Genomic DNA, 12,500 nt, shown 5'->3' with positions numbered 1-12,500 from the left:
CAAATAATAAATAATGTGTAAAAACGATCGTTAAAAAAAATCCAGGTTGCCGACAGTATTAACTCCACTAATTACGGGTTTCGAAGCGGTGCCCCTGAGTTGTATTGCAGCAGCTGGCATTCTCTATCTCGATTTGCATCTATCGTTTTCTCCATATCGCTTACTCTATATAGCTTAAAACTATCGTATACTCTCGTCAATTGTGTGTGTGGTGTAATGGTCCGCTTGTTCACCTCGCAAGGGGGTTGACCCGGGTTCGATCCTCGGGCAGGGTGAAACTCTGGGCAAGTTTCTTTACGCCATTTGCCTCTGTCTACCCAGCAGTAATTGGGGACCTGGATGTAATCGATTTGCGGATCGTGTTCCGGGTTAATGGTTAGCCAGTGCAGTTGGCGAGTTGTCAGGTGTTCACGGACTATTATTCCTTGACACTGGGTCATGCAACTCGTTAACTCAGGGAATGGTTGTTGTGTTGGTGACAGCTTCTACACCTTAAACAAATTCACGCCTAGGTGGCCCTTGGGCTGGCCATCTTAGTACACGAGAGGCAACCATTGTGTGTAAGAGAGGAAGAATATTTAAAACTATAATTACTCGGTATATTTCTTTCGTTTCACTATCCATACAATAACCAATGTATGTTTGTATATATATATCATTATTATTATTATTAGTATTAGTTTTCTTTTATATTTGCCTCGCTATTTATCACCTCTCATAATTCCTCTTTTATCACCACTTTTCCCTGTTATGTCCTATTTCTTGTTTGTTTGTTTCCACAATAACGTGTTGTTAACTATTGTTTGGGCAGGATGAGAGGCGTGGTGTTGGCTGCGCTGGTGGTGTCGTGTGTGGTGGCGGTGGTGGTGACTGCCGCTGTGGAGGAGGAGGAGGAGGAGAACAGCCGCGTGAAGAGACAGTGTAAGTTATTGTTAAGTCGTTACGTCTATCTGGCTCTCATTCTTTCTCTGAATTTGCCTCTCACTAACTCTCTCATTTTCTTCTTTCAAATTTTCTTTCTCACTATGTCTGTCTGGTAGCCACGGTGGGAGTCACATCCCGTAGATACCCACTGGAGGGCGACCAAACTCGGGTCTCCCTCATTCTTGTCTCAGCCTTTTGTACGTACATGACACACACACAGAGACTTACACGTTTTCGGCTGTCACCTCGGGCATGACGATCACCCAGCGGCAACGCAAGGATGGTGAGCTCTGAGGCGACTCGAGAGGCAGATACGGTACTGACAAGGCCGCCATCTGCAAGTGTGGTGTGTAGAGGACTGCATCTAGTGCGGGAGGGGCGGCGGCGGAGTCTTTCTGTCACCCCAACTATGAACCTTCTTTCATCTACTTAATTTTACCTATTTTTTTTTTTACTTATTTTCCTTATTTTTTCTGTCATTTTGAATTTTAGAATTTTTTGTTCACTTTTCTCTTACTGGTGACGTTTTAAATGTGCTAACTTGTATAATTTTCTTTGTCACTTGTTATTAGAATGTGTGATTTTAATAGTTTGTATTTTCTGTTTTTTATTTTAATTTATTAGTTATTTTTGTAATGTTAAAATTCTGTTGTATTAATTTTTATTGGTTTAAAATTTTTCGGTTTTGTTTTATTAATTTGTTTCTTTTCTTTTTCGTCTTCTTATTTCATCTTCAATACTCAATTATTGTCTTTCTCTGTATTTTAAGTTTCAATCAGTCTTTAAATTCTCACTTTTATCGAATTTGTTTTATTTCTTTTTGTTTTTAGTGCGTTTTAATAATTCTAACTTTTGTGGTAAATTTATCTTTTATTTTTGTTACTTCTCATTTATCAGTTTATCATACCTATTTACTTTTAAAAATAGGTATTATTATTTTGTATTTTTTTTACTCTTGTTTTACTTTTACGTTATTTAAGATTTTTGTTTTCTTTTCTGGTATTGTTTTTATTAATTATATTTTTCAAGTTTTCATAATTTTCATTCTTTATTTATAGTAAATTTGTAAGTATTTCGTTTTTTGTTTAATTTTAATAGTTTACCTTCTCATTCCGTAAATTTTCTATGAATTCGTTAACTTTTATTGACTTTAAAAAAAATTCCACTTTGTTAATGTTTCCCTTCTTTATTCACCTTGCGTTACGGTACACCTCACTTAACGTAATGCTTATGTTCCTGTTATGCGAAAGGACGTTATACGAAGCATATTTACCCCCATAGAAATGTTTATATTATCTTCAGGTGATTCCCTCCAGAGCTTACCAATGCATTGTCACATAGGCTCCTTCGTGCTCTTTATGTCACGTTACGTCGTGTAAGTTTTAGGGAAGAACTATAACTGTTGATGAGGATATTGTAATTTGTTTTGGTAGTAGTGGTGGTGGTAGTAGTTGTAGTATCAAATTTAGGCCAAAATATATGTAATAGGCTACAGGCGGCAAAGTATGGTAGTACAGAACTGTAATGTGCTGATTTCGTTAAGGGAAACTTAAGTGGAATTTTGTTAAGTGGGGTGTACCAATATTTACAGAACTTTTGTTTTTTTTATTTAGAGTAATTTATTTTGTTATTCCTGTTGCTATAATATTTGTCTCTAGTAAATCTTCTTCTTTAGACTAAATTGTAAAGATATTTCTGCATTTTAGTCGGATTCAACGGAAATCGAGGTGGTGGGGGGAATCCATTTAATGTCGGTAAGTTACCCCTAGTGACGTCCGTTTTCTATGAGTCTGCTTCCTATCTCCGAGAATCTAGATTAGTGCCTCTCTGTTTTGGTTGATTGGTGGCCCAAGCAGAGTCGTGATTGGATCCTAGGAGATGAGTATAGAAGCAGGACTTAACATAAAGTAGTTTGTAAATAAGATTCTTTGCACTTTTGCAGTTAAAGTTTATTCATGTTCATGGTCCTTAGAGGTAACTATTAATATTTTTGGGCAATAAGTGTAGCTTTGTAGAGGTAAAACTTTCTTTATTAAGCTTTAAGCTGTTAAATTCTTTTTTGGTATATTAGCTTTAGTCTCAAGCTTATCAGCTAAAAATGTCTTTAAATAAGCTTTGTCTGGGATTTTTCCCACAATTAAAAAAGAATGCAGCTTAAGCATTCCATGTGTGAAACTAATGGCAGCTAAAGGTTTATTTATACAAGCTTTTTACAGACGGTGTTTTAGAAAGTGTATTTTGTAGTGTACTTGAAGCTTTCTATATATTCAAGCTTTTCACAGCTAAAGCTTTTTTATATATTTATAATTGGGGAATTGTCTTTATTAAGCTTCACAACTACGCCTTAAATTGAATAAAACCTTTTCACAAAGTTTTCCATAAATAAGGAGTTTATGGAGTCAAATATATAATCAAGCTTTCTTCACCTAAAGCTTATTCAAGTAAAATCTACCACAGCTAAAGCTTGATATAAATGTTTGATTCCATTAACTATATTATCAATAAAGCTGTCACTTTTTCTTTTAAGCTTAGTTATATAAAGTGAGAGATTTCATTTGTCACTTGTTAGCTACATATTGTCTTTGAGTATAGTTAAAGTAGTAATTAATTTATTTCTCTTGAAGTAGAAAGTCCAGGATGTAGTTAAGGGGAACAATAGTCTTCCCCCCCCATTTCCTTAACTTCCCCCCCCATTTCCTTAACTTTCCTCCCCCTGATCGTATTTTTCGCCTCGTATTCCTCACTTTCCGCCTCCCAGTCCCCCATCACTTTACGCCTCCCAAACCCCTCACTTTACGCCTCCCAGTCCCCCATCACTTTACGCCTCCCAAACCCCTCACTTTACGCCTCCCAGACCCCCCTCACTTTACGCCTCCCAAACCCCCTCACTTTCCACCCTATCCAACAGGAAGTTTCCAGGGCGGAGGATTCAACTTTCCACAGCAACCAGCTCAACCCTTCAACCCTCCGCAGACTTTCATACGGAGTTAGTGAGAAAGTTTCGAGTGTTGTCAGTAGAAAGTAGAAAAAAAGGTAGAATTAAGAAAGTAGAGACTAATGTTGGAAGTACGAACAGGGGGTAAGTAGAGGATCTTTAGAAAGTACAGAAGTTTTGTCATTAGTAGAAAGAAATTGACGTTATTGGTAGAAAGTAGATAGAGTGGGGGGGTTTTGACACTACATAGACAGGAAGGAGCTACCTTACCTCTTTCACTGGGGGGAATCGAACCAAGAAACACAAGGCAATGCTATATCCACTCCGCACTTACCACAGTAAATAGCAATGAGAAACACTATTAATCTACAAAAAACAACGGTGAACATTTATAGACTTGTGTGCTTTCTATACATTGCTACATTGTGCTTTCTTTTACAACTACTTGCTTAAGAATCATCCACCTACATTGCTCCATTGGTCCTTTAATAGAGCCATTAGTGGTGGAGGTGGTGTGTGTGTGTGGTGATGGGACATTGGTATAAGTTCGTTTATAATTATGGTAATGAAATTTCTTGGGAGATTTGGTCAATTGAGGTAAATTATTTAATATATTTCTTTATTATGTTGGTTTTTATTATTATTATTAATATTAGTATTATTTTTTATTACTGTTATTGTTGTCATTATTAATACAGCGATACCTAATCAATCCGAAACCCTTGTGCCTGTCCTCCCACAGCTAGGCAGGGTTTCGTGTCATCCAATCAAGGAGGAGGAAACAACCGGAGACCCGGTAACAGACCCGGTAACAGACCCGGTAATGGCGGCGGAAGACCCGGTAATGGCGGCGGAAGACCCGGTAACAGACCAGGTAATAGCGGCGGCGCCCCTGGACGGAAACCATTTTGTCAGAGGCGGAGGAATAGACAGGCACAAGAGTGTATTGATCAGAATGCAGGCACGAGTGAGCCGCTTGTGGGTACGTTCCGTCTCTCCTTTCCCGTTCATGTTTACTTGTGAGAGAGAGAGAGAGAGAGAGAGATATTGATTGATTGATTTTTTCCTACATCCCACCATAACCTTTAATCTGACCTGACCTTCCAAACAGACAATGCACTATCAGGGATCACGTGGATACAAGGTCTGTTACGCGGCAAAAAAAAGGACAGGGTGGCTATCCCAAGTTTACCCGGAACACCCAGAGCTGTTGCTGAGAGGCGCTCCTTCCTGCTTGGCGTTGGCTTCGTAAGTAACTTTTTTAAATGGCGAGAAAAGATTTTATAAGCTAAGAAAAGGTTTGTGAATAGTTTAATAGATTGAAATAATGTGAAATATGGGAAGAAGACTGGTGGCTCTGTGTGGTAGTGTTGATGGCAGTTGATAAAGTGTTAATGGATAGTTTATCGCAACACTTTCCAACACACTTCTATCATATTCTTTTAACTGCTCTATCCCCCCCCCCCTTCACGACAGGCTGACGAACCCCGTCAAGACTGTGTGACTCCCAGGTTCGAGAGGGGGAGTTGCCGCTTCCTTCAACACTGTATCTTACCAGAATTCGCCAGTGACTTCAACGTCTTCCTTAGTTATGTCTGTTTCATCGATGGAAGGTCAGTACTACTGTTACGGTGGGTGGCAGGTGAAAGGTTAGGTTGGGTTAGATTAGGTTCGGTTAGTTTTGGGTAAGTTGTGTATATTTCATCAATGTTGTTGTGGTGTTGACAGGTACGTGGGGGCTTGCTGTCCACATAGCTATAACAGCCATGGTGTAACTGTGGCACCCACGCCCGCACCCACGCCCGCACCCACGCCCAGGCCGACCACACCCGCATCTGAATCGCATGGTAAGTACAACCTGCCGTTAATAATTTTAGTAGTAGGGCGTATGGGGAGAGAATTCAGAACTTTGATCAAGGCAGCTTCACTCCCCTGTTGTGTTCACAACCTCTGACGGGATGGGACCAAGTGCAAGATGTTCGTATGCAAGACTGGCCGAGGTGTTATCCGAACAGAAGCAGCAGCCCAGAAGTTACGTTACAGCCTGGTTGAGATGTCGGCTGTCCTCTCAGCTTAGGTTTGCATTTCTTTGCCTCAGGGGAACAAGGTATACGGCCCCCAAAGCCGACAACTGTCACAGATATTGACCGAGGCAACAGTCACTGAATACCGCATAGATCTGCGGCTTAACTAACTCAACTACTGTAGGGTAGCTGCCTTTGTATTAGGATATTAAGGTAATAAAATGGTGGCGAAGGTGTGGCTATTGGGGGAGGCTGAAGGCCACGTTATAAGAAGTAGTAGTGGAAAACGGACCGGGTGTAGCAATAACCTAAGTATATCCACTATATATATTTAAAACACGGTGTGGTTATACTCCCAGGTTGTGGCCTTAACCTCAAACAACGCAAGATTCCTCCCATACGTATTGTCGGGGGTACCATCACCGACCCCCGAGAGTGGCCCTGGGTTGCAGCACTGGTGAGGGGTAACGCTGCAGACAATGCTTACTGTGGTGGCGTGCTGGTCACCGACCAACACGTCCTCACCGCAGCTCATTGTGTTCAAGGGTAAGTAACTATACTGTCTTATGGTGGTTGGCGGGAATTCACCACTAATTCCCCCAATCACCTTTTCCCTTCAATGTTTTTTCCCCTTCAATCACCATTATTTCCCCTCATTCACCATTATTTCCCCTCATTCACCATTATTTCCCCTCAATCATCATTATTTCCTTCCTCCTTCCATCATAGGTTTGACTCTAATAACATCCGCGTGCGGTTGGGAGAATACAATTTCAGTCAGTCCTCTAGCGGCTCGGCTGATTTCTCGGTTTCGAACATTGTGATACATGAAGCCTACGACACCACGACCTACGTCAATGACATCGCTCTGATCAAGTTAGCTAGAACGACTGATTTCAACGCGGACATCTGGCCGGTGTGTTTACCTGATGGGGACAACAAATATGTAAACAGAGTGGCACAAGTGATAGGTAAGGTTTCTGGTGTTCGTGTTTGTTTTATATTATGGACTGTATACCTAAAATCACACAAATCAAATCTCAATTCGTCTAAGCAAACCTTCTCTACACCAACACAGGCTGGGGTACCATCTACTTCGGAGGGCCAGTGTCACCAACGCTTCAAGAGGTGTCCGTACCTATCTGGACCAATGCAGACTGTGACGCAGCGTACGAACAGAACATTATCGATAAACAGCTTTGTGCTGGAGACAAGGCCGGTGGCAAGGATTCGTGTCAGGTTAGTCTTGAATTCACAGGAGTTGAAAAAAAAAAATGTAGTTCAGAGTTCCAAAAGGTGGTTCACGTGGTTCAGAGGATTGATTCATAGGTATCAAAAAATGTGGTTCATGGGTTCAGTTTCAAAAGGTGGTTCACGGGGTTCAGAGGATTGATTCATAGGTATCAAAAAATGTGGTTCATGGGTTCAGTTTCAAAAGGTGGTTCACGGGGTTCAGAGGATTGATTCATAGGTATCAAAAAATGTGGTTCATGGGATGCAGAGGAATGGTTAGGAAGTGTTTCAGGAGAGGTTAATGAGCCTTAACGAGCTAAAGAGATTAATAGATTCATATAAGAGGCTAATGAGTTAAAAAGCGGTTAGTGACTTAAAACCCTTGGTTAAAAATAAATTAATGTTGAAATAAATCTCATTTTCTTCTACTTGATTGTCACTATATTGTCATTGCAACTGCCACCATTTAACATCGTTCCTCGTGTAATATTTGGCATTGCATGATGATATATTGAATACTGGCACCATATAAACACTGGCACCATCTGGGCAACATCTGGGCATTAGGAATATATGATTATTTTCCCACTGATAATATTAGTAATGGGCATTAGTCCTCTTGTATCCACTCCAGTCATTGATATGTAAACATCACCCCACACAGGGCGACAGTGGCGGGCCTCTTATGCTCCAGGACACAGTAACGGGAAGATGGTCGGTAGTAGGTATTGTGTCTTGGGGAATCCGCTGTGCTGAGGCCAACAGTCCGGGCGTGTACACCAGAGTCACTGAGTACCGCGATTGGATCAGGCTCAATCAGTAAGTGACCAGCAAGGCAACACAATACAACAATAAGAACCGCCAATCAGCAACGCGCATTGACAATCCATAGAAAACGAGAACCATGAGCAACACAGTCAGTCAAGATTTGCAATTATTTATGACAATACAGTGGACACAGAAAACGGGAATCATCCCTACAAAGTACGTTGCATCAACAACCGGTATTTATAACAAGAAAGAAACTACAACTACACACTTGTCAAACTACGCTCAGAAAATAGGAAACACCTATGGGCAACACACCTTGACATTCTATAGAAGACGGGGCTACCAATGAGTAGCTACGCATTGCCTAAACGCATAGTATATAAGGGAAAAATGGGAAACGTCAGTAGTGAACAAACCACCAAGTGTGTGTATGAGTCGGTGATGAAGAAACACGCTTTTCTTTGTCAATATTTTACTACTGTACTTCAAAAGCCGAGGTATTTCGTGGATACAATATAAACTTCAAAGCATGACATTTAAACTTGGAATTCGAATCTTGTTGTGTGGAATATGAAAGAGTACCTTTGATATCATAAAATAGGTTTGAATCCTCGTAGAGTGGTATCAGAACCAGTGCCTTAAACCTCACGATAAAGATTCGAACTACTATGTATCAGAAGCAATGTCTTAAACTTCAAGATCCTGGTTCGATTCCAGTTATCTATGTATGAGATCCATTCCATTACGGTTCACTGTGGGGTCATAGCCATTTGAGGACAACAGGTGAATCCTCAAATATTGGAATTATTATCTCGACTCGCACGTTGAAGCCACAATGAGGGGCCTCGTCTGATCCAGCTCATAGGAAGACCGTCAAGTGCTTCTGTGAGGACAGGTTCAGTAAACATTGACATCAGTTGGTAATACTTAAGACGAGTTGGGCATTAGCCAGGGGTAAGAGGGAGGAGTTTATTATGTCAATGGACGTTTATATTCTTGTTTAATTTTATTTAATCTTTTAAACTATTTTATATCTTGGTACAGAAGTGTATATGGAGAGGCAAAGCTAACTGGTACATTCTTAGTGTATTGTAGCATAGCCGTGTGTGTGTGTATACCCAATGGGGTCAATTGGTGGCACCTTCCTACACTTAACTGTTGCTTGTATGAGGGAAAAGGTTGATTGATAAAGTGGATCTTGGTGTATGTACTGAAACTGGAAATTTTTTACAATCAATAAATTCCTTTTACTTCAAATATCTAAAGACTTTCATTACCATCTTGCTAGCGTCTATAAGATGTACTTAAAAATATTGGATCCTTTCATAAAATATCGGGATGTGAGGATATATATGAGGGGGGGGCGGGGTACAGGTGTTTACAGGAAGGAAAAGAAGTCAAAATAGGTCACGGTAGAGAATTTTTTAATGATATAAAGCTTCAAGTAGTATTAATGGAGGAGAATGTAACTATATATATTCAGGTGATGAAATGCACTAGAGAGAGGAGCTGTGTAAAGGGATATTGGGCATTGTTAGATAGTTCTTTTTTTTTTTTACTTGGGTTTATTGATCGACCCAAAGACTTAGCAATAACATTCAGGTCAGGTTATAATTGGTGTTCCTATGAGTCCTGCTTAGGTTAGGTCAGGTTAGGTCGTGGGTCAGGTTAGGTCGGAATCCGTCGGGTTGCATAATAATTGATTCCTATGAGTCATGGTTAGGTCGGGTTAGGTCAATATATAACAAAATACATTTCTATGGGTCAGGTCAGGTCAGGCCATAACCAAGGATCCTATAGGTAGTAGAAAAAGGTTTATTTACAAATATACAATACAAAATATTCTCTAAAATGTCTTACTCCACCTCGTCCTCCACTACTCCACCTCGTCCTCCACTACTCCACCTCGTCCTTCACTACTCCACCTCGTCCTTCACTACTCCACCTCGTCCTCCACTACTCCACCTCGTCCTCCACTACTCCACCTCGTCCTCCACCACCCACCTCGTCCTCCACTACTCCACCTCGTCCTCCACTACTCCACCTCGTCCTCCACTACTCCACCTCGTCCTCCACCACTCCACCTCGTCCTCCACTTCCACCTCGTCCTCCACTCACTCCACCTCGTCCTCCACTACTCCACCTCGTCCTCCACTACTCCACCTCGTCCCTCCACTCACTCCACCCCGTCCTCCACTACTCCACCTCGTCCTCCACTCACTCCACCTCGTCCTCCACCACCCACCTCGTCCTCCACTACTCCACCTCGTCCTCCACTACTCCACCTCGTCCTCCACTACTCCACCCTCGTCCCTCCACCTCGTCCTTCACTACCTTCCACCTCGTCCTCCACTTCACTCCACCGTCGTCCTCCTCCACTTCACTCCACCTCGTCCTCCACTCACTCACCTCGTCCTCCACTACTCCTTGTCCTCCACTACTCCACCTCGTCCTCCACTACTCAACCTCGTCCTCCACTACTCCTTGTCCTCCACTACTCCACCTCGTCATCTTCCTCCCCTACTCTTCCTACTCCTTCCTCCTCCTCCTGCTGTTGTGTGGTAGTGGCATCAGTCAGTGGAGATATTATTCAGATGTTATCACTGATCCAGTCGAGGAAGTAGTTGACTCTGGTATAGACTCCGGGAATCCCTGGCTCGGCACACTTGACTCCGAAGGACACCAGACCCACAATAGTCCACGTGCCGTTCACCTGTACCATCATGGGGCCTCCGCTGTCATCCTAAGGGGGTTTACAGGGATACAGTTACAGGGATAGACCAGTGATTCAGGGATAGACAAGTGATTCAGGGATAGATAGTGATATAGGGATTATATTTTGTACTCACTTGGTAGGGTTCACGACCTTGTAAACTCACCAGGCAAGCATCACCACCTCTTACTCACCTGGCAGGCTTCACGACCTCTTGCACTCACCTGGCAGACGTTCACGACCTCTTACACTCACCTGGCAAGCATCACGACCTCTTGCACTCACCTGGCAGACGTTCACGACCTCTTACACTCACCTGGTAAGCATCACCACCTCTTACTCACCTGGCAGGCTTCATGACCTCTTACACTCACCTGGCAAGCATCACGACCCCCCCCAGGGAAGCCAGCACAGATCATTGAATCCCTTATAGGTTGGTCGTAAGCTTCATCGCAATCAGTGTTGGTCCAGACAGGTAGACTGACTTTCCTTAACACAGACGACACCGGACCTTCGTGCTTGACGGCGCCCCAACCTGTGTGTGAACGATGTATAACCTTGTAAGCTGATTGGACGGTTATAATGACAACTACACATGACATTGGTGATTAATGACAATGCCAACTCATGATATTGATGACTTATGGCAGTGAGTAGAGTATATGATATAGATGACTTATGGCTATGACCGTACCAACGCATGAGCTATGACAGTGCCAACGAATAACTGTTAGCACTAACATCAACCACATACCCGCTACAGTAACAGTATCTCCCGTAAACTGTTGACTGGAAGGTGGGAGACATATGGGGATCACGAAGTCATTGTATATGACTGGTTGCTCCAACACTAAGATAGCGATGTCGTTGTTGAAGTCCCTCGGGTTGAAGTCCTTGTGGAGGCGGAAGTCAGCGATCCTCACATTGGTACTGGGTGTGTCTCCTTCCCTGTCAAAGTCATGCTCGCCGACTCTCGCCCAGATATGCCTGAAGTCGAACCTATTGTCGGGGAAGGAAGGAAGGAGGGAGAGGGAATGAAGGAAGGAAGGACAGAGAAAGAAAATGAGAGAAAGGAGGGATAGGAGAGAAAGATACATAATGGAGGTGGAGTAAACAAAAGGAGAAAGACGATAAGAAAAAGATGAAAGAACGATTAAAGAGGAAAAATGGAAAGAGAAAGAGAAAAATTCGTTTTAAGATTCCTCAGCATGTTATTAAAACCTCTTTAACATATTATACAAGAAGACATACTTTACAGACATACATTTATATTCAGATGTTATACACAGACATTATACACAAACGTAGACTAAACCAGGCAGTCCTAGCCCCCTAACACTCACCCGGCGAGGCAGTGGGCAACAGTCAGGACGTGTCTGTTGGAGATAAGAACGCCAGCACAGTATTGGTTTGGAGTAGCATCTCTCCTTAGGATGGATACCACCCATGGGAACTCTCCTGGACTGGTTGCTACTCCTCCGACAATCCTAGTGGTCGTGCGGTCACTTACACCACATCTAGGGGCAGGCGCAGGTGTTGGAGTAGGTGTAGAAAGCTCCAGTGTAGTTCCTAGATCCACTGTGTGTCGTGAGCAGCATACGCCAATAAACCTGTCAATATTACGCGTGAATCATAACTCTCAATCACATAAATAATAACAAAACAACAACAAGCATCATCATCAACTCACGTGTTCCGGATAACGCAGGCGTATCTCACAAACAGCGAATAATTATTGAGGAACTCCGGCAAGATGCAGTACTGTAGATGACGACATCGACCGAACTGACGTCTTGGGGTGACACACTCCTGGTACCGTACATCCGGCTGTCAGGAGGAAGAAGAGGAGGAGTGTGATGAAGAGGGTCAGTATTGGTTCTAAATGGGGAGAAAAGGGTAA

General features: G+C 42.4%; 2 protein-coding genes across 10 annotated transcripts in view; one reads left to right on the top strand and one right to left on the bottom strand.

Moving 5' to 3' along the window:
- LOC121862664 (proclotting enzyme-like) overlaps positions 1-9,146 on the top strand; it is a 13,330-nt gene extending 4,184 nt beyond the window's left edge. For 2 of the 4 annotated variants that reach the window (XM_042360987.1, XM_042360996.1), the window contains exons 2-12: positions 812-921; positions 2,631-2,678; positions 3,833-3,910; positions 4,602-4,841; positions 4,971-5,107; positions 5,336-5,472; positions 5,588-5,706; positions 6,243-6,429; positions 6,613-6,854; positions 6,962-7,122; positions 7,781-9,146. In XM_042360987.1, the coding sequence (XP_042216921.1) occupies positions 813-921; positions 2,631-2,678; positions 3,833-3,910; positions 4,602-4,841; positions 4,971-5,107; positions 5,336-5,472; positions 5,588-5,706; positions 6,243-6,429; positions 6,613-6,854; positions 6,962-7,122; positions 7,781-7,939 (1,617 nt within the window). In that variant the 5' untranslated portion in view covers position 812 and the 3' untranslated portion in view covers positions 7,940-9,146. The remainder of the gene's footprint in view (positions 1-811; positions 922-2,630; positions 2,679-3,832; positions 3,911-4,601; positions 4,842-4,970; positions 5,108-5,335; positions 5,473-5,587; positions 5,707-6,242; positions 6,430-6,612; positions 6,855-6,961; positions 7,123-7,780) is intronic. The other 2 variants (XM_042361002.1, XM_042361003.1) reach the window with 2 other exon arrangements.
- Positions 9,147-10,375: 1,229 nt separating this feature from the next.
- Positions 10,376-12,500, bottom strand: part of LOC121862615 (proclotting enzyme-like) — a 10,766-nt gene continuing 8,641 nt past the window's right edge. For all 6 annotated transcript variants that reach the window (XM_042360941.1, XM_042360947.1, XM_042360969.1 and 3 more), the window contains 5 exons: positions 12,291-12,427; positions 11,944-12,210; positions 11,355-11,599; positions 10,975-11,135; positions 10,376-10,630 (listed from right to left, as the gene is read on the bottom strand). In XM_042360941.1, coding sequence (XP_042216875.1) covers positions 10,478-10,630; positions 10,975-11,135; positions 11,355-11,599; positions 11,944-12,210; positions 12,291-12,427 — 963 coding nt within the window. In that variant the 3' untranslated portion in view covers positions 10,376-10,477. The remainder of the gene's footprint in view (positions 10,631-10,974; positions 11,136-11,354; positions 11,600-11,943; positions 12,211-12,290; positions 12,428-12,500) is intronic.

The sequence above is a fragment of the Homarus americanus genome, unplaced genomic scaffold, assembly GCF_018991925.1.
Source record: "Homarus americanus isolate GMGI-L3 unplaced genomic scaffold, GMGI_Hamer_2.0 scaffold40248, whole genome shotgun sequence".
NCBI lineage: Eukaryota > Metazoa > Arthropoda > Malacostraca > Decapoda > Nephropidae > Homarus > Homarus americanus.
The sequence above is the reverse complement of the archived record's forward strand: the minus strand, read 5'-3'. Positions and strand labels throughout refer to the sequence as shown.